The 27,681-nt window shown below is 39.4% G+C and overlaps 1 protein-coding gene across 1 annotated transcript in view; it reads left to right on the top strand.

The window, feature by feature from the left end:
- SCEL (sciellin) overlaps nucleotides 1-27,681 on the top strand; it is a 326,730-nt gene that overhangs the window by 227,060 nt on the left and 71,989 nt on the right. Inside the window, exons 9-12 of the mRNA XM_067713410.1 lie at nucleotides 693-761; nucleotides 1,696-1,734; nucleotides 2,757-2,837; nucleotides 12,127-12,192. Coding sequence (XP_067569511.1) covers nucleotides 693-761; nucleotides 1,696-1,734; nucleotides 2,757-2,837; nucleotides 12,127-12,192 — 255 coding nt within the window. The remainder of the gene's footprint in view (nucleotides 1-692; nucleotides 762-1,695; nucleotides 1,735-2,756; nucleotides 2,838-12,126; nucleotides 12,193-27,681) is intronic.

The raw sequence follows: 27,681 nt of genomic DNA, 5'->3' as shown, positions 1-27,681 counted from the left end.
AAATTAGGGGACGACCCTGTTCCATGGAATGACTCAGGGACCTAGGTTCTTTCCTAGGTTTTAATGCTGCCATCTTCAACCCATGGGCATCAAAGCCATAGCAGAAGGGGAAGAAAGAGCAAGGAGGATCACACAAGAGGTTTTATGATGGGTTTGCGAGTCATGAATAATATTTCTGCCCACGTTCTTTAGTTTAGAATGCAATCATATGGTCCCAATTTAATTGTAATGAAGATTGGGAAATATGGTCTTCCTGTGTGCTCAGAAGGAAAATAAAGAGTTTGACAAGCATATAGCATTGTCTATGCCACAAAACATTTTTTAAAAATTGCTTAAGTCTTCCATTGATTCCTTGTAGCGACATAGGAAGTACTGTCATTGGCTAGATATATTATTAAACAATAATGAATATGAAATAGTTAATGAGTTAAATGCTCAAATGAGTCAGAAAGGCTAGTTGAAAAACATAAACTTTAAAAGTTGCAAACTGTATCAAAATAGCCTCATAAATAGATTTTGTTGTAAGTAGCTTTTTTGTTAATTGCAAAATTTTCTAACATGTAACACCTGAAAAGCAATTGTTTTTACCAGAGAAAGTTTCTGTTGTGAAGTGATTATAGCAAGAACGAGATCTGAAAGGAGTTTAATAATCTAAATGTTCATCCAGACTTTTGTCTTATTTCTTTATAAAGGATCTCAGACAGAAATGATGCTGCCAAAACATATAAGGCCAATACCCTGGATAACCGAGTAACCAATAGGTAACAGTATCTACTAACTTTGGGAAAGGCTCAAGTAATACAATATTTTTCTAAGCGTTACTTATTTACTTGATATTAAGTAGGATTCTTCAATCCTGCTTAATATCTTTCTGTAAATTCTCATCCTCTATTTTTTTGTTTGTTTGTTTTTTAGATGTTGGGGGTAGCAGTTTATTAATTAATTTATTTATTTTTGCTGTGTTGGGTCTTCGTTTCTGTGCAAGGGCTTTCTCTAGTTGCGGCGAGCGGGGGCCACTCTTCATCGCGGTGCGTGGGCCTCTCCTGTTGCGGAGCACAGGCTCCAGACGCGCAGGCTCAGTAGTTGTGGCTCACGGGCCTAGTTGCTCCGCGGCATGTGGGATCCTCCCAGAACAGGGCTCGAACCCGTGTCCCCTGCATTAGCAGGCAGATTCTCAACCACTGTGCCACCAGGGAAGCCCCATTCTCTATTTTTTTTTTCACACAAATAATTCTGGCATAAAAACTTTACTCCTGCTCATGGTTAAAGAAAAATAAAGTCTTACTTCTGGCTTCAGAATCAAGAGAGTTCATTGCTTCAGGCCATCATTCTTACCACATTTATGTTTCTGTTTAAGTTATCCTGGTGGCAAGATTATGAAATACATGTAAACATCAATTTTACATTCCTATTGTTAAAGAAAATTACTGAACCCAGCAAACAAAAACACGGGGCTTAAAAGATAATGAATTTTCTAAAGAAAAAAAATTTCTTTTGGAATCTAATACACAAAAGGTAAAAAAATCATGAGATCAACTTTTCAAATTTATTCAAATACTGATGCTTTCTTTTTCTTTCTCGCAAATAATGTTAACTTTTAATAATAATAACTCTAAGTTCATGGACAATTGCAAATTGATGCAAGAATTCATTCTTTGTTGCTGCTCAAACTTTGCCTTCTTTTTTTCTTACCAGAAACATGTCCACGTTTCGCTCACCGGAAGAGACAAAGATGTATGTACTTTTCTAACTGACATTACATTTTAAGGATAAAGTGTATTTCTTCCTATGTGTTCAAGAAAAATCAGGATATACTGCCCTCAGACCAAAGTTTCATTGTAGTTTAGCCATGCCCCCATAGCTTTGGCAGAGTTGAATAGTAGAAATATTGAAATGCTCTACAAAATTGCAAGTGTTTTCTGTCTGGACTTTTACACAGAAGGACTTCTCCTCTAACCAAACACCAAAGCTTAAGTCATTCTTTTTTTTCTTTTCTTTTTTTAAAATCTAGAACCTTTTAATTTTTTCCCTATCCCTATGGCAACTCTTTCTTCTTGCACATTTCACTTGCTCCCAAAACACCCATCGTATCTACAATACAACTTAGTCATGAAATCATGGCTTTGGTAACAATCTATGTAGACAAAATACATTTTCCCTGTACTAACAATGGTTGTAATAAACTACCAAACTAGGTAGATTTTTGAAAACTTAGTTGGTTTTTAAATTTGTATTTACAAATAAAGTAATTTTCACACTGGACTGCACCTCCAGTAGTTGAAAAAGGCCTGAGTGACCTCCATTTTTTTTTGAGGGTCTGCATATATTAATAAATGCTAAATAGGGATTTAAAGTGGTGTGATTTTTAAATGTTTTCTTAAACTAATGCTTTTAATGCAAAAAATTTCAATATGATTCTGTTAGTCACAACATATACAGGATCAAAAAATATATGTAGGAATCCATAGGACATTGGAATTGATTGGTCTGGGTTTCAGACACACCATGTCATATAATGAATGACTTCTTCATTCAATTCCTTCGGTTTTAATTATTTGTATGATAGCCTGGCAATTTGTAAAATAGTAAACTAAGGAAGAACTTTTTCTCTTGTTGCTCTTTCATGCTCAAGTGAAATATTTTGTGATGGATTCAGAGCAGGTGGGAATATGAGTAGATGATAAGACCTTTCAAAGGTGGGGTAGAGTGGAAAAGTTTCAGAAATGTGATCATTGTTTGTTCTTGTGATGAAACAGGCAACCTGGAGGTTTGTTCAGTGCAAATGCCACCAACACCCCAGCTTCCAACTCTGCTACTACTCCTGTAAAGAAAAAGAGGTATGATGGGCTCGTTGGGACTACCTCTTGCTGCAGTTCTGTAAGGGATTATTCTTTATTAATTTCTGAACTAAAACATCCACAAAGGCGCCCAGGCAGCGTCCAGAAGTTGCTCTGCCCTTCCTCATTATTCCCTCCTCCCCTTCTCAGGGGTCCAGTGCCTGCTAGCTACTCCTCTCCTCAAACCTCAGTCCTTTCCCTACCACCCACAATCTCCCTTTCAAATATGCCAGCTTTTTCCCCCCAATTTTATTGAGAAATAACTGACATACAGCACTGTGTATGTTTAAGGTGTACAGTGTGATGGTTTGATTTACATATATTATGATCACCCCAATAGGTTTAATTGATATCCACCTATCATCTCATATAACATCCTTATGTCAATAAAAAGAAAAAAAATTCTCCTTTTGATGAGAACTCTTAAGATCTATTCTCTTAACAACTTTCCTATGTATCATACAGGAGTGTTGACTATAGTCATCATGTTATACTTTGCATCCCTAGAACTTATTTATCTTATAACGCTATTGTCCTTTGTTGAATGATATTTTAAATGGATATAAAATAAATTGGTCTAAAGGGCAAAAAACCCAAAAAGGTAAGTTTGTACCTTTTGCCCACCTTCCTCCAATCCACCTGATACCCCTGCCTCTGGTAACCACAAATCTGATCTCTTTTTCAAGTATGCTCTCTTAGGGTCTTGAATAACTAGGTAATGTTTTGATGATGGAGCTCAGATATTAAAGAGCAAGGTACTTCAGGTTATACATTTTAACAGAGTCCTACTACAGGGAATTCCTGCCCTGTGTGTAATAACTGCAGTGTGGCCAAGTGTCACCATGCTCCTGAAACCAGCCTGAATCTTGGATGCCTCCTCTGCTCTGTGCATTGTGCTACTTCCAAGTACAGAGTCAAAGGCCACGTCTTGAGGCCCCAGTCTGCGTTCTTGTGGTCATTCCTCTTTCAGCTTCCCCTGCGTGGCCTCGCATTTTTGCCTGTGCTAAGTTCCATTTATCTAGTAGGCATGAAGAGGAGCTAGACTTTGGTGGTGCAATATTCTCCATGTGACAAAATGTGATGGCGGAAGTGATTTTTGCATGTTGAAGAGAACACTGTGCAAGTGAATCATGATGCAAATGGAAAACAAGCATTCGTGAACCTCAGTGCTTTTGAAATTTTCTTATTTTCTTTGCCTGCTCCTAGGACTATGCCTGGTATAGGGTAGCTGCTCAGTGTTTGTTGATGGGCTGTCTGACGGTCATGGTGCTGCTATAGTCCTCCTGGAGAGAAATGGCTGATTCTATTTTCTCCTGCAGTCGGAATTTTCGTTGTATCTACAGTCTCAGAAAATACGACCACCTTTCTCTTAGACCCAAATTTCACATCCCCCCCCAATTCTGTGTCTGTTAAGAAAGGTTGGAAGGGAAATTTAAGGTCAGTTAGTTCAGTCTCCTACCCAGTGCAAGAATCGTTCCTCTGACACATTAGGCATAATTCAGGACAACTGAAGCCAGCAATATGACTCTCACTTTTGTGATATGCCCTGACTAGCTCTCAGGGATTGCAATGAGCTGAAATCTGCTTTGATTTACTCCCATCCCACCTTAGTTCAGTCCTGTGATGCCTCAGAGAATAGATCAGCGTCAAGAATTTAAAGGAGTCTCCTGTCCTTATCCCTTACTTTCCTTCTCTAGGCTATATTACTCTCCTCTGAACAGCTTCATTTTTGATCCTTAACTTAGTCTTTTTGACAGTCCTTAGCTATCTCTACCAATTAAAATTATGTCCTGGTAATGTGAAGACACCTTTCTAATTGGATATATATGTGTGTGTATATATACACACACACACATAAATATATATGCATCTATATAAAATTGAGGTTAGCATTGCTGTGGTGTTGATTTATATTTTCAATATTCTTACTTGTCAGAGTTTCCTATCATACAGTTTTTCTTTAAAACTGTATTTTGAGTAGAGCACAAGATTGTTGTTATTTTTATTATGAAATGTTTTAGAAATGCAGAAAAATAAAAACAGAGAGAGGTGTTTTGATGATAAGCAACCATGAGCTTACCATCTAGATTCAACAAGAGTTATTTTCCAGATTTCCTTCAGACTTTTTTTTTAACATCTTTATTGGAGTATAATTGATTTACAATGGTGTGTTTGTTTCTGCTTTATAACAAAGTGAATCAGCTATACATATACATATGTTCCCATATCTATTCGCTCTTGCATCTCCCTCCCTCCCACCATACCTATCCCACCCCTCTAGGTGGTGACAAGACACCAGGCTGATCTCCCTGTGCTATGCGGCTGCTTCCCACTAGCTATAGGATTTACAGTGGGTAGTGTATACATGTCCATGCCACTCTCTCACATTGTCCCAGCTTACCCTTCCCCCTCCCTATGTCCTCAAGTTCATTCTCTAGTAGGTCTGCATCTTTATTCCCATCCTGCCCATAGGTTCTTCATGACCATTTTTTTTTTGATTCCATATATATGTGTTACAATACAGTATATGCTTTTCTCTTTCTGACTTACTTCACTCTGTATGACTGACTCTAGGTCCATCCACCTCACTACAAATAACACAATTTCATTTCTTTTTCTGGCTGCGTAATATTCCATTGTATGTATGTGCCACATCTTCTTTATCCATTAATCTGTCGATGGACACTTAGGTTGCTTCCATGTCCTGGCTATTGTAAACAGAGCTGCAATGAACATTGTGGTACATGACTCTTTTTGAATTATGATTTTCTCAGGGTATATGCCTAGTGGGATTGCTGGGTCATATGGTAGTCCTATTTTTACTTTTTTGACAAACCTCCATACTGTTCTCACAGTGGCTGTATCAATTTACATTCCCACCAACAGTGCAAGAGGGGTCCCTTTTCTCCACACCCTCTCCAGCATGTATTGTTTGTACATTTTTTGATCATGGCCATTCTGACAGGTGTGAGATGATATCTCATTGTAGTTTTGATTTGCATTTCTCTAATGATTAATGATGTTGAGCATTCTTTCATGTGTTTGTTGGCAATCTGTATATCTTCTTTGGAGAGATGTCCATTTAGGTCTTCTGCCCATTTTTGATTGGGTTCTTTGTATTTTTGATGTTGAGCTGCATGAGCTGGTTGTAAATTTTGGAGATTAATCCTTTGTCAGTTGCTTCATTGGCAAATATGTTCTCCCATTCTGAGGGTTGTCTTTTGGTCTTGTTTATGGTTTCCTTTGCTGTGCGAAAGCTTTTAAGTTTCATTAGGTCCCATTTGTTTATTTTTGTTTTAATTTCCATTTCTCTAGGAGGTGGGTCAAAAAGGATCTTGCTGTGATTTATGTCATAAAGTGTTCTGCCTATGTTTTCCTCTAAGAGTTTGATAGTGTCTGGCCTTACATTTAGGTCTTTAATCCATTTTGAGTTTATTTTTGTGTATGGTGTTAGGGAGTGTTCTAATTTCATTCTTTTACATGTAGCTGTCCAGTTTTCCCAACACCACTTATTGAAGAGGCTGTCTTTTCTCCATTGTAAATTCTTGCCTCCTTTACCAAAAATTAGGTGACCATAGGTGCGTGGGTTTATCTCTGGGCTTTCTATCCTGTTCCATTGATTTACATTTCTGTTTTTGTGCCGGTACCATACTGTGTTGATTACTGTAGCTTTGTAGTATAGTCTGAAAACAGGGAGCCTGATTGCTCCAGCTCTGTTTTTCTTTCTCAAGTTTGCTTTGACTATTCGCAGTCTTTTGTGTTTCCATACAGATTGTGAAATTTTTTGTTCTAGGTTTGTTCTAGGTCTGAAAAATGCCATTGGTAGTTTGATAGGGATTGCATTGAATCTGTAGATTGCTTTGGGTAGTATAGTCATTTTCACAATGTTCATTCTTCCAGTCCAGGAACATGGTATATCTCTCCATCTGTTTGTATCATCTTTAATTTCTTTCATCAGTGTCTTATACTTTTCTGCATACAGGTCTTTTGTCTCCTTAGGTAGGTTTATTCCTAGGTATTCTATTCTTTTTGTTGCAATGGTAAATGAGAGTGTTTCCTTAATTTCACTTTCAGATTTTTCATCATTAGTGTATAAGAATGCAAGAGATTTCTGTGCATTAATTTTGTATCCTGCTACTTTACCAAATTCATTGATTAGCTCTAGTACTTTTCTGGTAGCATCTCTATGTATAGTATCGTGTCATCTGCAAACAATGACTGCTTTACTTCTTCTTTTCTGATTTGAATTCCTTTTATTTCTTTTTGTTCTCTGATTGCTGTGGCTAAAACTTCCAAAAATATGTTGAATAATAGTGGTGAGAGTGGACAACCTTGTCTTGTTCCTGATCTTAGTGGAAATGGTTTCAGTTTTTCACCATTGAGGAGATGTTGGCTGTGTGTTTGTCATATATGGCCTTTATTATGTTGAGGTAAGTTTCCTCCATGCCTACTTTCTGGAGGCTTTTTAACATAAATGGGTGTTGAATTTTGTTGAAAGCTTTTTCTGCCTCTATTGAGATGATCATGATCATATGGATTTTATTCTTCAGTTTATTAATATGGTGTATCACACTGATTGATTTTCATGTATTGAAGAATCCTTGCATTCCTGGAATAAACCCCACCTGATCACAGTGTATGATCCTTTTAATGTGCTGTTGCGTTCTATTTGCGAGTATTTTGTTGAGGATATTTGCACCTATGTTCCTCAGTGATATTGACCTGTAGTTTTCTTTCTTTGTGACATCTTTGTGTTGTTTTGGTATCAGGGTGATGGTAGCCTCGTAGAATGACTTTGGGAGTGTTTCTCCCTCTGCTATATATTGGAAGAGTTTGAGAAGGATAGGTGTTAGCTCTTCTCTAAATGTTTGACAGAATTCGCCTGTGAAGCCATCTGGTCCTGGGCTTTTGTTTGTTGGAAGATTTTTAATCACAGTTTCAATTTCAGTGCTTGTGACTGGTCTGTTTATATATTCTATTTCTTCCTGGTTCAGTCTCGGAAGGCTGTGCTTTTCTAAGAATGTGTCCATTTCTTCCAGGTTGTCCATTTTATTGGCATATAGTTGCTTGTAGTAATGTCTCATGATCCTTTGTATTTCTGCAGTGTCAGTTGTTACTTCTCCTTTTTCATTTCTAATTCTGTTGATTTGAGTCTTCTCCCTTTTTTTCTTGATGAGTCTGGCTAATAGGTTATCAATTTTGTTTATCTTCTCAAAGAATCAGCTTTTAGTTTTATTGATCTTTGCTACTGTTTCCCTCATTTCTTTTTCATTTATTTCTCATCTGATCTTTATGACTTCTTTCCTTCTGCTAACTTTGGGTTTTTTTTGTTCTTCTTTCTCTAATTGGTTTAAGTGTACGGTTAGGTTGTTTATTTGAGATGTTTCTTGTTTCTTAAGGTAGGATTGTATTGCTATAAACTCCCTTCTTAGAACTGCTTTTGCTGCATCCTATAGGTTTTGGGTCGCTGTGTTTTCATTGTCACTTGTTTCTAGATATTTTCTGGTATCCTCGTTGATTTCTTTAGTGATCTCTTGGTTATTTAATAGTGTATTGTTTACCCTCCATGTATTTGTATGTTTTACAAATTTGTTCCTGTAATTGATATCTAGTCCCATAGCATTGTGGTTGGAAAAGATAATTGATACGATTTCAATTTTCTTAAATCTACCAAGGCTTGATTTGTGACCCAAGTTTGATCTATCCTGGAGAATGTTCCATGAGCACTTGAGAATAAAGTGTATTCTGTTGTTTTTGGATGGAATGTCCTATAAATAACAATTAAGACCATCTTGTTTAATGTATCATTTAAAGCTTGTGTTTCCTTATTTATTTTCATTTTGGATGATCTGTCCATTGGTGAAAGTGGGGTGTTAAGTCCCCTACTATGACTGTGTTACTGTCGATTTCTCCTTTTGTGGCTGTTAGCATTTGCCTTATGTATTGAGGTGCTCCTATGTTGGGTGCATAAATATTTACAATTGTTATATCTTCTTCTTGGATTGATCCCTTGATCATTATGTAGTGTTCTTCTTTGTCTCTTGTAATAGTCTTTATTTTAAAGTCTATTTTGTCTGCTATGAGAACTGCTACTCCAGCTTTCTTTTGATTGCCATTTGCATGGAATATCTTTTTCCATCCCCTCACTTTCAGTTTGTATGTATCCCTAAGTTTGAAGTGGGTTTCTTGTAGACAGCATATATACCGGTCTTGTTATTGTATCCATTCAGCCAGTCTATGTCTTTTGGTTGGAGCATTTAAACCACTTACATTTAAGGTAATTATCGATATGTGTGTTCCTATAAACATTTTCTTAATTGTTTTTGGTTTTTATTGTAGGTAAAAATTTTCCTTCTCTTTTGTTTCCTGCCTAGAGAAGTTCCTTTAGCTTTTGTTGTAAAGCTGGTTTGGTGGTGCTGAATTCTCTTAGCTTTTGCTTGTCTTTAAAGGTTTTAATTTCTCCATCGAATCTGAATGAGATCTTGCTGTGTAGGGTAATCTTGGTTTTTCCCTTTCATCACTTTAAAGATGTCCTGTCACACCCTTCTGGCTTGCAGCTGAAAGATCAGCTGTTAACCTTATGGGGATTCTCTTGTATGTTATTTGTTGTTTTTCCCTTGCTGCTTTTAATATTTTTTCTTCGTATTTAATTTTTGATAATTTGATTAATATGTGTCTTGGCATGTTTCTCCTTGGATTTATCCTGTATGGGATTCTCTGCACTTCCTGGACTTGATTAACCCTTTCCTTTCCCATATTAAGGAAGCTTTCAACTATAATGTCTTTAAATATTTTCTCAGTCCCTTTCTTTTTCTCTTCTTCTTCTGGGACCCCTATAATTCAAATGTTGGTGCATTTAATGTTGTCCCAGAGGTCTCTGAGACTGTCCTCAATTCTTTTCATTCTTTTTTCTTTATTCTGCTCTGCAGTAGTTATTTCCACTATTTTATCTTCCAGGTCACTTATCCGTTCTTCTGCCTCAGTTATTCTTTTATTGATTCCTTCTAGAGAATTTTTAATTTCATTTATTATGTTGTTCATCATTGTTTGTTTGCTCTTTGGTTCTTCTAGGCCCTTGTTAAATGTTTCTTGTAATTTCTCCATTCTGTTTCCAAGATTTTGGATCATCTTTACTATAATTATTCTGAATTCTTTTTCAGTTGGACTGCCTATTTCCTGTTCATTTGTTTTGTGTGGTGGGTTTTTACCTTACTCCTTCATCTGCTGTGTGCTTCTCTGTCTTCTCATTTTGCTTAACTTACTGTGTTTGGGGTCTCCTTTTCTCAGGCTACAGGTTCGTAGTTCCCATTGTTTTTCATGTCTGCTCCAAGTGGCTAAGGTTGGTTCAGTGGGTTGTGTACGTTTCCTGTTGGAGTGGACTAGTGCCTGTGTTCTGGTGGATGTGGCTGGATCTTGTCTTTCTGGTGGGCAGGTCCGCATCTGGTGTTGTGTTTTGGAGTGTCTGTGACCTTATTATGATTTTAGGCAGCCTCTGTACTAATGGATGGGGTTGTGTTCCTGTCTTGCTAGTTGTTTGGCAATGGGTGTCCAGCACTGGAGCTTGCTGGTCGTTGAGTGGAGCTGGGTCTTGGTGTTGAGATGGAGTTTTCTGGGAGATTTTTGCTTTTTGATATTACATGGAGCTGGGGGGTCTCTGGTGGACCAGTGTCCTGAACTTGGCTCTCCCACCTCAGAGGCACAGACCTGACGCCCAGTCAGAGCACCAAGACCCTGTCATCCACAGGGAAAAATAGAAAAAGGGAAAAAATGTATATATATCGTTGTTCCCAAAGTCAGCCTCTTCAATTTGGGATGATTCGTTGTCTATTCAAGTATTCCACAGTTGCAAGGTACATCAAGTTGATTGTGGAGCTTTAATCTGCTGCTCCTGAGGCTTCTGGGAGGGATCTCCCTTTCTCTTCTTTGCTTGCACAGCTCCTGGGGTTCAGCTTTGGATTTCAGCCCGCCCCTGCGTGTAGGTCGCCTGAGGGTGCCTGCTCCTTACTCAGAGAGGATGGGGTTAAGGTGGCATCTGATTAGGGGGCTCTGGCTCACTCAGGCCGTGGGGGGAGGGAGAGGTACCGAATACGGGGAGAGCCTGCGTGGCAGAGGCCGGTGTGACATCGCACCAGCCCGAGGCACACCATGTGTTCTCCCAGGGAAGTTGTCCCTGGATCACGGGACGCTGGCAGTGGCGGGCTGCACAGGCTCCCCGGAAGGAGGGTGTGGATAGTGACCTGTGCTCGCACACAGGCTTCTTGGTGATGGCAGCAGCAGCCTTAGAGTCTCATGCCCGTCTCTGGGGTCCGCGCTTTTAGCCGCGGCTTGTGCCCGTCTCTGGAGCTCCTTTAAGCGGCACTCTGAATCCCCTTTCCTCGCGCACCAGGAACTGAAGAGGCAAGAAAAAGTCTCTTGCCTCTTCGGCAGCTCCAGACTTTTTCCCGGACTCCCTTTCGGCTAGCCGTGGGGCACTAACCCCCTGCAGGCTGTGATCACGCAGCCAACCCCAGTCCTCTCCCTGGGATCCAACAGAAGCCCGAGCCTCAGATCGCAGCCCCGCCCGCCCTGGTGGGTGAGCATATAAGCCTCTTGGGCTGGTGAGTGCTGGTTGGCACCGATCCTCTGTGCGGGAATCTCTCCACTTTGCCCTCCACACCCCTGTTGCTGCGCTCTCCTCCACGGATCCGAAGCCTTCCCCTTCTGCCACCCCCCATCTCTGCCAGTGAAGGGGCTCCTAGTGTGTGGAAACCTTTCCTCCTTCACAGCTCCCTCCCACTGGTGCAGGTCCCGTGCCTATTATTTTGTCTCTGTTTTTTCCTTTCTCTTTTGCCCTACCCAGGTATGTGGGGACTTTCTTGCCTTTTGGGAGGTCTGAGGTCTTCTGCCAGCGTTCAGTAGGTGTTCTGTAGGAGTTGTTCCACGTGTAGATGTATTTCTGATGTAGTTGTGGGGAGGAAGGTGATCTCCGTGTCTTACTCTTCCACCATCTTGAAGCCCCTCCCCCAGATTTCTTTTTAAAGAAATGTCTACATTGTTTAGTGTCAAAGGAAATGCGAAAAGTGTTTTACTTGGAAATGGGAAAAGGGGTTTACTATATTCCAAATAGCCTGGAATATAGACAGTTACTTCCTATGGCAGGAAGTAAGTAGTTTTCATTTTATTTCCAAGACCTTGTAGGAAAGTCATCTTATTGCCTTTTTAACTGTCAATTTATTTTCAGCTTTTCCTGGTAGACATGTGGGTGGGGTCAAGCCTTTCCATGTTTATAATTGATGCCATTTCTTAACAGACAGTCCTGGTTTCCACCGCCCCCTCCAGGTTATAAGACCGCCCCAAGCACAGGAGCGAGCACAAGGTAAGTGAAAGGTGTCAAAGGTAATTGAGATGTCATGTGATGGAAGAATCTGTTAGATATTGACAACGTATAATTGTGGATGCTTTGGAATAAACTGGGGGCAATTTTGTGAACTCTGAGAACTGAATAAGACAGTGCCCAGTGAAAGTGAGGTCAGGATACAAGTGGCCCTGGTAGGAAATCTGACAAGCTTTGAGGAGTAAGTGCCTGTATTTTTAGTTTGCTAAGGGTTGCTTTAACAAAGTACCATAAAGTGAGTAGCTTAAAAGAAATTTATTGTCTTACAGTTCTGGAGGCTAGAAGTCCAAGATCAAGGTGTCAGCAGGGTTCCTTCTGAGGGTTGTGAGAGGGGATCTGTTCCACCCTTTCTCCTGGCTTCTGGTGTTTTCCTAGCAATCTCTGGCGTTCCCTAGTTTGTGTAAGCACCATCCCAATCTCTGCCTTCATCTTTACGTGGTGTTCTCCCTGTGTGCGTGTCTGTGTCCAAATTTCACTTTCTTACAACGACACCAGTCATATCGGATATGGGGCCCAACCACCTCTGGTATGAGCTCATCCTGACTTAACTACTTACGTCTGCAATGACCCTATTTCCAAATTAGGTCACATTCTGAGGCACTGAGGGTTAGGGCTCCAACACATGAATTTGGAGAGGACATAATTCAATCCATAAGGGTAGCAGAGGAGAGAACAAACACTAGGTGGTGGCACTCCAGTGTGGGCTCCTGGTGCACAGCGATTTTTGGCTATGACAAGCCCAGATATCTGGATGGGAATAGGTATGGCAAGTTCTTCGTAAACTTTAAGTGACAGATAAGTGGGGGATTTTTGTTTGTTTGTTTTTGTTTTGTTTTGCTTTTTTTTTACTTTTTTGTTATTGTTGAGAGCAATAGTTACAGGTAAAATTACAGAGCATGAGGAGGACACCTTGTTCTACAATTTCCATGCTGGGAATGTCAACAACTATTTAACTTAATAAATATTTAATAAGTGATTACTGTATGCCAGATATTGTTCTAGGATCTTGGGAGATATCAGTGAACAAAACACAGAGCCTGCGTTTGAGCCTTCAAAGAAGTAGACACAAGTGTAGGACTCCCATAATCTATGTCATCACTAACACTCGAAGGAAAATAGGTCTCCAAGCTGGTTTTGCTTTAGGGTATCCAAAATTGTTTTTATGTCATCAACCCCTAGAGTATCTTCACCAAATATTTCCATGTTTAAATGGGCTTTATTGTCCCAGTTCAACAATTGGAAAAGAGTTATGAAACAGTGTGCTTGTTTCATACGATATTGTTTTATTTCCAGAAGTTTTCATCTGTTGCACAGGGTTTTAATGTCTCTTTTATTTCCAAATAATAGGAATATTTGGAATAGGAGTATTCTAAATAATAGGAATATTTGGAAATAAATGTCTTAAAATTTAAGTTGAATCTGGAAGGACATAAATAAATTTTAGTTGTCTAATAGACACAAAGAGCTCAAGTTGTCTTGTTCATACTTCTGGCTGCATCTGCATGTATGTGTGTGTACATATGTATTTATTATATGTGTATAACATATATATAAAATTATTGAACATGTTGAACAATCACAACTTGGAATTACATTCACCTTTTAAAATATTTTCTTTTAAAACCTGTTCATCTATGGGTGATTTACAATTATATGAATTGCCAAATGTGGATTATATTTCTAGTTTAAAACCTCCTTTCTCCTCAGGCTGTGTTTAGCTATTTCTCCATGAGTGATACCTTTCATGGAGCTATCTAAGTGGGAAAATATTAACTATGGGTTTTGCTAGTTACTATTGTAAGATAATACTTTAAGATCCAACCAGTTTTTTCTTGATAGACAGTAACTGACACTTAGAAATATTTATCACTTATTTCCAAGAAATATTTATCACTTATTTCCAAAATAACTTGTTATTTTTATCTTCTATTTATTATTCCATTATTAATGTAAATCATCATCATAATAAGCAACTGTTTATATAACTTTGTAAAGATACAAAAGGATTATTCATGAGCTAACATCTCATGTGTTCAATGCCCATTCAGCTGTGGATCTCTGTTTGCACAGAACTGATAGTGCTTGGCTATATGCCCTTCCGATTTATTCATAGCTGGATGTGATTTACATGGAAGATAAAATAAGTTACAATGCTCCTATTTCTGATTCTTGGATCAGATCCCTAGCACCGGAACTAAGGGAGAGGGAAGATTATTGGATAAGGTCGGTGAATTTAGATATCCATTCCTTTCTCAGAGTCACAGATTATTAATATAATGGCTAGACTGAAAGACTTCTCTTCAAGGATCTGAGCTAATGTCATGCCAAGCTTTCAGGGGAAGGAGAGAATAATAACACTATAGCAATGCCTTTGATTTCTAAAGTGCTTTTCTTTGGAAGAGCTCAAAGTACAATTTCTGTTTCTCACCTTTAATGTCAGTGCATTCTCAGGGCTGAGAAATAGCCTTTTTAGTAAAAACTGAAAAATAGAAGCAATTATTAAATGATGAAAGGAAGCACAGTCTTCAAAGAGAGATCTTTGTTCCCAGAAGAACAAAAAGAAAATGAAAATAGGTCAAAAACAGATAATCATGAACGACTACGATTTTTAATACTCACTAATAGCTCAATGCTAAGCTTATTTCCCTTCAACCTTTGCTTATTCACTGGTCTACTTCTCCCTTCCTCTCCCCTCCTATCTTATGCAAAAGAATTTCCCCTTAATACCAACACTCTCACTCTCATTTCTGTTCTTCATTTTGTGAACCTTCATTTTTTCCATCACCTAATCTTTCCCAGAGATTTCATTTTCTCCTACACACCCATTGCCAGTCATTACAGGAATGGGTCATTTTCCCTAACTTTGTTCCCCCTTGACCTCTCCATGATCTTTGATACCATGGAGCATCCCATCCATCCCTCAGTTGTTCCTTTCTTGACTTACATAGTGTGGAAGAACCAAACTTAGTTGTGTTTGGATTAAAATCTATTACAGGCATGATATAAGCTGTACCCAAAGGGTCTTAAGCTTTTTTATCAACAGAAGAACCCATGATATCACACTGTTATCTATATTTATATGTATATCTATACCTATGACTCTGTAAGTCTGTGTTTATGTCTATATGTATTTCTACATCTACATCTAGAACTATATCTACGTGTAATTCTCTCTATATAATTAACATAAGGTTGGTGAGTTCAACTAGAGCTTAAATGAGCATATTTAATTTTCTAAAATAACCATATGTTATAGCTAAAGAAAAAAAAAGCAATTTTTTTAATGATTGAGCAACAAATAAAATGCATTTTGACTTCATTGAGTTGGTAGTAAACTTATAAAATTCACTACTAGAAAGGTTGGGCAGGAAACATAATTGAATTATAAGAAGGTAAAATAAGTATTATGAAATTATATTATATAAACTACATAAAAACTTGGAGAATTATGATGTTATAATTTTAAAAAGAAAAAACAATTAAAATTAAATGCATATCACAAATACAGTAATATAAAAATATGGAAGCTTGGGACAAAAGATAGAGGGATTTATAAAAATGAAAATAATTGTGGTTAAGTTTTTTTTTCAAATTTTTAAATTGGATTTTTTAAATTAGTTACCTATTTTATACGTATTAGTGTATATATGTCAATCCCAATCTCCCAATTTATACCCCACCCAAAAAAAGCAATTTCTTAAAACAAGTATCATTTTATGTATGAAATACATTAGTCTTGCAATAAGAGGGTTAAGATCTGGGAGATCAAACAAAATTTTGGAGTTAAAAGTCAAATACCTTTGAAAGCCTCTTGCTCCCTTTTTTATAAAACAAGATTAAAGAGAGAAGCTGTAATTCATGATAGTAAGACATAGCAGATAAAGTTCTGAGCTTAAATAAAACTTTTTCTAGCTGATTTCATGCTCCTTGGTCATTGGATGTAAGTGTTCTCTGATCGTCTCTTCCTTCTCTTATTGTGAAGGGAAACCATCAATATAGTGTTTTGAATGACCAACCTGTGTCAACAAGATTACTTCCTCTAAAATCTTCTTTTCAAATGCCATCAGAACCTGTCATTTCTTTTCGTTTTAATCGGGACTGAATCAATCTTTTAGCGTTATAATTTTTGTTCCTCATTACATTGATCTGTCTCTCCTACCTATATGATCAAACCCCTGCTTCACTGTTCCCCCCCCTTCCATGTTCAAATCCCTTTCATCTTAAAAAATAGCCTCTAAAAATTAATAGCCTAACCTTATAAATCTGTTTAGCTGGCACCCTGTCTCTCCATCACAGCCAAATTTCTCAGAAGAGTTGATGACACTGGCCACCTTCATCTTCTGGTTCCTACCATTAGCTCATGGAAACAACTCTCCTCAAGGTCACTAATGACCTTGCTGATACATTCTTGTTGACATATCCATCCCTATGACTAACTGACCTTTCAAAAGGTGCCACTGGCTATTCATGCCTTTAAAAATCTTGTCTCTCATTGTCTTTTGAAACCATCCTCCTCCCACCAACCCCAACACACTCTTGGGTTTTTTGTTGTTGTTGTTTGTTGTTGTTGTTTACAGGCATACCTTGTTTAATTTCACTTTGCTTTATGGTGCTTTACAGATACTGTTTTTTACAAATTGAAGTTTTGTGGGGACCCTGTGCATTAGTGCCATTTTTCCAAAAGCATTTGCTCACTTCTTGTCTCTGTGTCACATTTTGATAATTCTCACAATATTTCAAACTTTTTTGTTATTGTATTTATCATGGTGATCCATGATCAATGATCTTTGATGTTGCTGTTACAAAAAGATTGTGACATGCTGAAGGCTCAGATGATAGCTAGCATTTTTTAGCAATACAGTATTTTTAATTAAGGTGTGTACATCATTTTTTTAGACATAATGCTATTGCACACTTAATAGACTACAGTGTAGTATAAACATACCTTTGACATGTGTTGGGAAATCAAAAAACTAGTTGTGACTTGCTTTATTGCGATATTCACTTTATTGAAGTGATCTGGAATTGAACCCACAATATCTCTGAGGTGTGCCTACATTTCTCTAGCCATTTTATCTCAGCTGCCTTTGCTACTTCACCATCCTCTACCAAGCCCTTAAATGTTGATGTTCCTAAAGACTTAATATCCCTCTTCTCTTCTTGTTCAGTGTCTGCCTTTTGACAAGTCATCCATGCCCATGGCTTCAGTGGCCACTTGTATGCTCCTGACTCCTTTGTTTATATCCACTCCACACCTTGTCTCTGAGTTACCTTTGGTTAGTCAACTGCCTACTTGACACCTTCACTTAAATATCCCAAAAGTATTGCAGACTCAACAGGTTCAAAACGAAATTCATAATTCTCTTCACTAACCTTGTCCTCTATCTCAATAACACTATCCTCTAGTCAATTGATGTCCTTGAAATCTTGAAGTCTTTTTTATAGCTTTCTTCCCTTAACCACCAGTATCCAATCCATCAGCAAATCCTGTCAATTTACCTCCCAAATGCCTCTTGAATTACATACCTCTCTCCATTTATATCATCATATCTCCCCTGAACTACAACAATAGCTACCTAAATATTCTCCCTTTATTCACCCTGATATCCATTCCCCTAATCTCTTGCCTACACAGTTGCCAGACTGATATTTTTAGAAGGATAATTGGAACATATCACCCTCCTAAATAAAAATACAACTCTTCATTGTTCTTAGAATAAAGACCCAAATCCTTAGCATTAACTGCCTGTCCTTACTTCCCTTCCATCCCTCGTCATTCCCCCTTGCCCTCTGTTCCAGTCACTTAATCTGTGTTAAATGTGCTATACTCCCACCTTCTACAGACCCTTAGCATATAAGGTTTCCTCTGCCCGTTGTGCTGTCTTCTCCCCCATCCAGGACACTGTGTCCTTGGGCCCATGTTTTGATCTGAACTCTCTTCAAAGTGGCACTTCTGACTGTTCTCTGTTCTGTTCTCTCTTCTCCACATTAACTCAGACATTGAGGATGGCAGCTTCTTTTCCTTGATTTGTCCAAATACTATTTGCATTAACGTTTAAATAAAGATATGGGATGATGGGAGTAGCAATACATTGTAAAAGCCCAGACCAAACGATGTAAAACGTAGTTTTAGAAATTCCTGTTTGTAAGTTCTTTGGCCACTCCTGTAATTGACCATTTCTCATTGGTTGACATTTTTCTACAAGCCTGACCCTGTTGCTATTTTGCTCAGCAGCCCCCCTTCTTCTTTCTTCCATCTCTCTTTTTCTCTTTTTCACCTTCCTTTCTTCTTCTTTCCCCTCTAACCCCCACCCCCTAAATTCTTATTAATTACTTATGCCTGGTAGTTTAGTTGTCTTTTGCTGTCCCAGGCTATCCTCAGAGAATCTCATCCTCACAACCATACACAATGACATATCCACTCTTTGGGAGGTATTATATGCTACCTTTTAAAATAAAATTATTTTCTTGTGTCAAAACAAAATAAACATTCAATCATCCACACTTAAAACACCAAAACTGTCTCGCTTACTCCCCTTATTCAATAGTCATTGTAGTGAATTCCAGGAACTTCACGGTGCTGATCAAAGAAAAAGATATGACCACTTGGGGGTGGGCAGTAGCAAACTAAGTGCTTTGACAGGTTTGCATGGAGAGGGAGTCATTCCCAGCATGAAACCTTCCAAAGATAACAGCACAGGGGCCATAACCCAAAAGGGGAGGAGGGCAAGGGAACTCCTGAGAGAGAGAAGGATCACAGAGGGAGCCTACATGTCTAGGGGTCAACGCTCAGCAGCATAGTAGGCAGTTCCTGAGTCAGAGAACTCTGAAGGCAGCAGCGGCTTGGAGGATTTTATAGCTCCAAAAGTTGATAACATGGATGCACAGGTAACCATAACACAACATCAGCTATGTGATCATGAGAAAAGCATCAACATTTTCTGGGAGCTCTGATGTGGTAGGGAGAGCTTTTAACAGAGGATTCAGGGGAAAGGTTCTGAAAAAGGTGTGGGATTTGGGGGAAGCAGAGGAGTTACACAATGCCAGGTTTTCAAGCCCAGGGTGATTTTAAGCATAATGATGCCACCAACCGAGGTAGGAAGAAATGGGAGCAGAATTGGGAGCACACAATTGGTTTTAAGAAGCTGAATGAATGTGCATTGGTTTGAGCAAGTGGTCTGGGATACTAAAAGGATGTATTTGTGGAGGTTAATTTCCAAGCAGTGAAAAACGTGAGAGGTGTTCAGGTGAGAGGTTGGTGCCTGAGATCCAGATTTGGGAATGATTCCAAAGATTTTAAATGTAGTACATTCAAAGAGAGGTTACCTATGGAGAAAATACTAAATGAGAAGAAAATGAAAGTTGAAGCATGATGTTTCTACACATCCAATGGTAGAGGAGAAGCCGGAAAATAACTAGTGCAATTACGTGGTTAAGGTGAGGTGTGATGAGAGGTAGGCAGGGTGAAGGTAGAGGAGGTGGGCGCATTCTACCATCCAAAACCAGCCCATCCTTCAGAGTCTGGTCTGAATCTTAATTCCTCCACACAGCTTTCTCAGGCCAAAAGGTTGTTTTTAATCCTTTGAACTCAGAATGTTAGTTTATTGTCTGCAACCCTCACTTGGCAATTAATTGTGCATTACCTTGAAACATTACTTTTTGGGGGCATACTCATCAACTAGATGGCATCATCTTATAACCCTTTGACCCATCAATAAATTTACCCATAGTAATTTATCAATAAGTACATATTGATTGATTAATTTTAATACATCTTAATAGGTTCTTTTAAAAAAATCTATTTATTTATTTTTGGCTGTGTTGGTCTTCGTTGCTGCACGCATGCTTTCTCTAGTAGCAGTGAGCGGGGGCTACTCTTCGTTGAGGTGAGCAGGGGCTACTCTTCGTTGCGGTTTGCCGGCTTCTCATTGCAGTGGCTACTCTTGTTGCAGAGCACGGACTCTAGGTGCATGGCCTCCAGTAGTTGTGTTGCACGGGCTTAGTTGTTCTGTGGCATGTGGGATCTTCCCGGGCCAGGGCTCAAACCCGTGTCCCCTGCATTGGCAGGCGGATTCTTAACCACTGCACCACCAGGGAAGCCCAATACATCTTAGTATTTACAAGATAAGGAGTTTCCCTCAACCTGTTATTGTCTCTTTGTCATTAGGCTTTATTCTCTGTGTTTAAGATATAATGACTGTTTAAACATCCCTCTTTCTCTCTCTTTCCAAAACATTTGTTGAGCCCTGACTATGTGCTAGCAAAGGACTTTGCTAGAGGCCAGGAATACAAAAATGAGTAAGATCCAGTCCCTATTTCAAGAAACTCAGTGTCTGTCAGGGAGTCATTTTGAGAGAGGAGTGCCACCCATGAAGGCAGGCCCTGACTGAGAGCGGGTCCTGGGGGATGATAAACACTGAGGTTGACATAGCCACAGAATATGGAGCATGGAGAGGGAGGCAATAGAGGATGTGTTTGGGGTACAGTGGGGTCAAAAGAGGACATGCCTGAGGTAAACCTTAAAGAATGAAATAAGAGTATGCCAGGTGCAGAGGCGAGGTGGGGATGGAGCCACTCCGAGCAGAAAGGAGAGGAGTGGCAAAGGTTCTAACGCCAGAGAGCACGGGCTCTGAGCGTGTGTGCGCATGCGAGCTCACACATGCTTGCGTCTACTCGTGTGTGTAGAACTATGGGATTCCTGTCTAAGAGGCATTCTCTGCACTCATCCATGATCAGTTATGTTTAGTGATAGCAGTAAATCCAGTAATTACAAATTCAATGCCATGTAGAAAAATGCCTTTTTGTGTAAGACATTATGGGTAGATATTTGTAATTTGTGATAAGCTTAGGTACCTTTTCAGAAGATTGCTTCTATTTTAAGAGTTAATGCTTTGCTTTTATGTAATTTGAGCTCTGTGTACTAAAGATTCTGAAATATGTATAAAAGAAAATATACATGTCATCAGTACAGAAATTTAGAAGGTCAGAGCCAGTGAAAGTTTTTCCTTTCCCACTTTTTTCATTTTAAGATTTATCAGAAAGCCTGACACAAAGCAGTTTGTCAGCAAGCACTAGTGTGTGTCTTAATTTTTCAAGTTCTTAAACTTTTTCTCATCTTTGAGTCTTTCAAAAGAGTGATAACATTTGCCAGGGCTTGAGCCAATGGCGTGGATGATAGGTGCCATTCATGAGAGATGCTCAGTCAAATCACAATAAAACATAGGCACAGCATTTCTAGGAAGGTGATATTAATGTTGCTTCTGATTTCAGAACCCACCTTTCAATATCGGTATTCAGTTCATGGTACATTCAAGTGCTTCTGATTCTGTATTTAGGTGACTTAGAGATGCAGTGCTTAAATGGCATACGAAGCTCATTTAAGAAACTCACTGAAACCCAGTTTAGGTAGTTGTTTAACAGACAATATGAATGTTTATGATGTTACCCATTCTAATGATTCAGGAGCAACAGTGAAGCCATCACCACTACCAAAAAACCAATGTGTTTTTTTCTGTAGTCATTTCCAAAGACAGAAAAGAAACTATATAATATGTGATAAAATTAAAATAGTGGAAACACACGTAGGAAATTATCATATTGTTAAATGCTTGCTACATACTTTCATAATTTCCCATCCATATTTGTTTCAACCTCTTCTCTTTCAGTGGTTTTCACTTCCACTTAGCTGATTGGTAGATTTGAAGGAGGAAAAAAATCCTGATTGAGAAGTGGGTTGCTATGGCAACCTTGCACTACAATTATATTTTTCTGTCTGTAGCTATAAACGGTAAAATGTAGCTTTTCTAATTATGCTGCAACATTTTTAACTCTATTGGTACCAAACCTTCTACAAAGTTTGCTGTCACCCTAAATTAAATCATACTATGTTAAATTAAATCATACTATGTTAAATTAAATCATACTATATATTTATTTCTATCTCAACAAAACCTATCTAAACAAAAACCTTCTTGTATTAACTAGAATCTGTCATGTAAAAATTAGGAGTCTAATACTCTCAGTAAAATGTCAGAGTATAGTGATTTAAAAATCTTATCTGAATCCCTAGAATACACATTATAGACATTCAAAGTAATTAGAACATTAACCTGAGTCAAGGTTTATTATTTTTGAAAAGTCTTGTTTGAATAGAATGAGGAGAAAGCTAATTCAGAATGTGCTGCTATGGATTCTGCAATGCTTGAAAATTTCTGTCCCTCTGTGTCTATTGACAGCTAAAGTTTATTTGAGCTCTTATAGATCCAACCTAAATTATACTAATTTACATTTTATTAACCACAACTGAATCTACACACATTTAGAAAGTGCAGTATATGAATGTTCAAGGTACTTAATCCACAGCAAGTCCTCAGGGCTCTGTGGAACTGAGGATTCCTTGCAATCACTCTGCCTTCCCATGGTCATGCAGTGGTTTACCAGCCACAGATCTGGACCAGTCTCATTCTTTTGTAAATGAAGAAGCAGATTCTTCAGAGAGGATGAAATCAAAGTTAGTGGCAAAACTAGTCTAAAACCTAGGTGTCTGGAATTTTAGCCCACTGAATGCTCCATTGTTGTGGTGTGGCTCATTGAAATGGTCCTTGGCCACTGAAAGTAAGACATTGTTACAGCAATCATTCTTTTGAGCAAAGAATCTAAAGATTCTTTTGAATCTTTAGAATGCCTTGCATCTGTAAGCTCTTTGAGACCATGGACCACACCACACCTTTTCTAGTCTTTGAATGCCCAACTTTGCCTCATACGTTGTTCTGTGTCCTAACATTATAACTAGGGCAGTTGTGGAATAAGTGCTTTTTGAACTGATGCTGTCTTGGGCAAGGAAATAATGCAGGACAACCTATTGTTCTTAGATTTTCAGTGGTCATACCTGGAAGAGTATTGGTTTGATACAGTGTGATAGAGGGAAAAGCATGGGATTTGACATGAGAAAGGCTAGATTAAAACCTTGGCTGAGTCACTAGCAGTGTGATCCAGGGCAAATTACTCACCTTGTTTTAAGACTCAGTGAAAAAAAAAAAAAACAAACATATACACTCCACAGGATAGATGTGTGCATTGAATAAAATAAAGTATGTGAGAACTTGGCCAAGTTGGCATGTTACTCAAAAAATATAATTTCCCTCTCCTTTGCCATTGTTGGAATAAAAATTCTATTTATGGGACACAAAAGCTAAGCATGATGGAAAGTGAAAAGAAAACTCACCATCAACTCTTAGAGTCAGTTATTCTTTCAACTTTGACCTGTGCTGAGTAATAGAAATGTTCTTCTCAAAGTCAATCTGGAACAGAAGTAACAGAGCCAAGCATGTTTTCCAAAAAAGCCATAATGCAAAAAGTGATCTTTGCAGCAGCGTATTAAAATGAGGAAATATAAACAAGTTGACAGTGTTATTTCTATTAGCTCTGGCCTTTGGGCTACAATCTGCAAGTTTTCACATGTTGCTGGGGAAAGCTGCCTTTTGATTCCTGAAAATTATTCTTTACAATTATAGCCATGAGTGTGGTGTCATTGACCCTGCAAATGTCTTATGGGGTTGAGGGAAAGACAGAGGGGAGAACCAGGGTCGACTCATCCAAGCTTAAACAGTGTGTCTCAAAGTGGTGTTCAAACAGGATCATTCCACATGAATGTCTCTCGTTTTTGTCTCTTCAAAACATTCCGGGCCACAGCTTCCTGCCTCGCTCTCACATTCTAATGCCCCTGCTTGGCATGGCCTCGAGCTCCTGGCACGGCATGAATGACTCCTCTCATTGTCCCCAGGGCCGGGGTTCTGTCATCTGTGGCTGTCACTGCAGAGATGCAAATGAAAGCTCCTTTGAGGTGGATTGCCCTCAGGGTGGACTTGCCCTGGCCCAGGCCAACAGGCGTGTAAATGCATCGCCCTCAGAAATAAATACGCTCCTCTGCTTTTCCTGGCCTTCACAACTGCACGCCTAGCTTTTCTTTCCCCAAGCCATCTCTTTCCTGTGCACCCAGATCTTCTCTACTCATCTTTGACTCTCAGACACAGTCAATATTTATCCACCTCTTTGAGGGCTTAGCCACTTTACATGGAAGAAATTTAGCTTTTTATCAATGTGATTCTGGCATAAGCAAAGTTGGGCACCATCCCTTGTCTCCTTTTTTGTAATCCTCCCTTCCTTCTTGTTACTGCTCTCCTGCCTGTTTTCAGATATCCAGTGCCTTGTCATTAATAGATGGGACTGACCACCTTCTTACCCTTTCCTCTATCCCTGGAAGAGAAGCATATAATCAGCTAATCGACACAGATACATGAAACACACATTATCACTTGAGTGACATTAATTTATTCCCAATGCAGGGATATGTTTTGAGAAGGGAAGATGATGGTAATCAATATAAATAAAATAATATCTAATTGTAAAATCTAGCATTAGGTTAGAATGGGGCAACTATTATCCTGTAAATTATTTTTTTCCAGGCATATCATGTTACTCAATAACTCATCTTAGCGCCCAGCACCTACTAGGTATTAGGTAGTGGAATCAACAATGGACTTCTGTGGGACAGCTAAACTTGAACAGTTTTTAAAGTTTTAGGCCACTCTTCAGTACCCATTTTCCTCCTTACCAAATAGAATTTCAGCCAATCCCTCCACCGTTCAACACATCTTTCTTGGGCACCAACATCATATATAATCCTAGTACTTGGGATATAACTATCCTTTTAGGGCTTTCAGTCCAGGCAGGGTGGAAACAAAAAAATTCTGTGTAATTCAGAACAGCATGGTATGAGTTGTGAAGAAGGTGTGCTATGGGAAGACGTAGAAATGTATTCACCACAGCGTTGGGTACCACTACAGACAGTAATCCCCAAGATAGAGTCTGAAGGGTAAGGCGAGTATCCAGGTGAAAGGGAGAAGGAGGTATGCCCGAGAGAAGAAAGAATGTGCTGTTGTGGTGAGATGGGTTTAGGAAGTGCAAGTGGTTTGGCCCAGCTACAGCGCTGGGTTTGTATGGGACGAGCACAACAGCCACAGCACTTAAACTGAGCCAGGAGGTGCTCTAATGCTTTGCATGCCCTCCTGCTGGCTTCAAAGCCACCATCAACACAAGAACCAGAAGACCCACCAGGCTCTGTGTCTGCTTCGCCACTGCCCATCACCCAGGAACTCACTACCACACTGCCAGAAAGCTTCAGGACTAATTCCTTCAGGTCCCCCATCCCTGTGGCCATGGATCCCCATGGGAACTCCAATCAGATCATTTCTTGTCACCTGGACCATCCCCACAGAGCTCTGTGCATCGCTGAACATGACCCAACCTAACAGCATCCCAACCCCTCAAACCTGTTCACTGAACCTTCCTGGATACATCATTCAGTATCATCAAAACTTGCTCCTCTTCAGGCTCGTCTCGCAGTGAGGGCTGCTTTTCTTCTAATCCCATGTATCACAGGGTCTGGAGGAAGAGGCGGGATCCTGTTTGCTCCATATTGCTAGTTCCTATCAAGTTTAACTCCCTCCTCCCTAAAACTCCTCATCCTCTTTGAAGCCACGCCATCATGAGCTTCTCTTCCTCACTGGAGTCATCCGAAGGTCTCTGAGCCACTCACCCTCACTCCGTGGAGACTTTGGCACTGGATTCATCGTCTCCCACAAACACCCCTCCTGTCATAATGCCTGCTGATTCCCAAATCCATATAGTGGATCCTTCCCCATCCTGGCCTTTCACTCTCTTGATCTTCTCTCCAATGATCTTGTCCATTGTCCTAGCCCAGCCCCCGGTAGATCTTGCCCTTGTAAGTAACCACACACACTACAAAACTTCAATTTCAAAGCTTTCCCTTTCTGGCTTCCATTTTCTATCTACTCACGCTTTATCTACTCTATCCAGCTCAGTCCCTCTAGTCCTCTGATTCCAGTTCTCCAGCCCCACCACAACCACCAATCCATTGATTCTACCATCTTTCAACAGCTCCTCTCCCCTCATATCCTCAGTTCCCTCCATGTCCGTCTCAGATCCCACGTTCCCTCGCTGTAATCACTTCCTTGCATACCCCTTCCCTTGTCATCATTCTTTGTTCCACTTTCTTGGCTGAATTAGAAACTTCGTTAAATCCAACTCTCTGTTTAGTCCATTCCTGCTCCTAAAGCAGCTGAACATGGCAAAAGAAAATTATTTTTATTTTAGTTATTTTAATTCCATGAGCCTTAACCTCAACTAAGCCATTGGTGTTGCCCAAAGAGTCCTTGAAAGGCAGCACTGCTGGGGGAGGGCTTATGGAGCCAGACTTCCTGGTTTGGATTTCTCACTCTGCCCCTTAACAGCTGTATCATCATGGGTTATTTATTTTCACTTTCTGTGCCTCAGTCTTTTCATCTGTAAAATAGAAAGAAGCAGAATACTTATCTCTGGGATTGAAGTGAGGATCAAATGAGTGAGCTCTCTGTGCTTCCATCCAAGACCAAACTCCCCCTCCTTGTGCCCTAGGTCTCCTGGTTTCCCAAGTCTAGCAATTTTCTGCTTACTCTCCTGCACCATCAAATTTACTGTCTTAACTGTATCATTCCTATCAACATATCTACATACTCTAGTAACCTTCCTTGACCTATCAACCTTCAGGTAGCTTCCCATTTTTCTCTTCCCTCTTCACTGCAAAATGCCTCAAAAGAAGTACCTACATCAATGCCTCTGCCTCCCATTTTGCCTTACATCCACTCCTAGAAGGTTTTTTCACCACTGCTCCATCAAAACTGCTCTTATCAGGGTTAACAATGACCACCGTATTGCCAACACCATGGTAACTCCCCACTCTTGTTTTATTTGCTCGGTCCGTAGCATTTGGCATGGCCAAATGCAACTTGACAGATCAAATGCTTCTTGAAACACTTGTCTCACTTGACTTCCCGGAACCACACCCTCATATTTCTCTTCTTTTCTCCTTGACTACTTCTTTTCAGACTCTTTTACTGTTTCCTTCTCATATTCTTGATGTCTGGACATTGCAAGGATCAGGGGTCCGTGCTTGGCCCTCTTTTCATCTCTACCTGCACTGACTTCCTTGGTGATCTCATCCAGTTTCAAGGGTTAGATGCCATCTCGAAACTGATGATGCCCATATTTATATGCTCTTCCTCCGATATCCTCATGGCTCATTTTATCACTTCCTTCAGGTCTTGGCTCAAATTTCACATCACAGACAGGTGTTCCCACACCATCACTCTATATTCTCTTACTCTGTTTTATTTTCTTCTTAGTACTCTTCTTCATCTGTCATATATTTATTTGTGTATTGAAAGCCTTTTGAGAACAGGGGAATTACCCACTTTGTAGAGTGCCATGTGCATAGAAAGCTACCAATAAATGTGTTAGATAAAATCATGATTTCATTCAGGCCTGACAACACCCCAACAATCCTATTGGAAGAGTTATTACAAATGAAGAAATGGAATCAGTTTAGGCCATTGTCACACAGCTGGCAATTCA

The sequence above is a fragment of the Pseudorca crassidens genome, chromosome 18, assembly GCF_039906515.1.
Source record: "Pseudorca crassidens isolate mPseCra1 chromosome 18, mPseCra1.hap1, whole genome shotgun sequence".
NCBI classification, from domain to species: Eukaryota; Metazoa; Chordata; class Mammalia; order Artiodactyla; family Delphinidae; genus Pseudorca; species Pseudorca crassidens.
The sequence above is the reverse complement of the archived record's forward strand: the minus strand, read 5'-3'. Positions and strand labels throughout refer to the sequence as shown.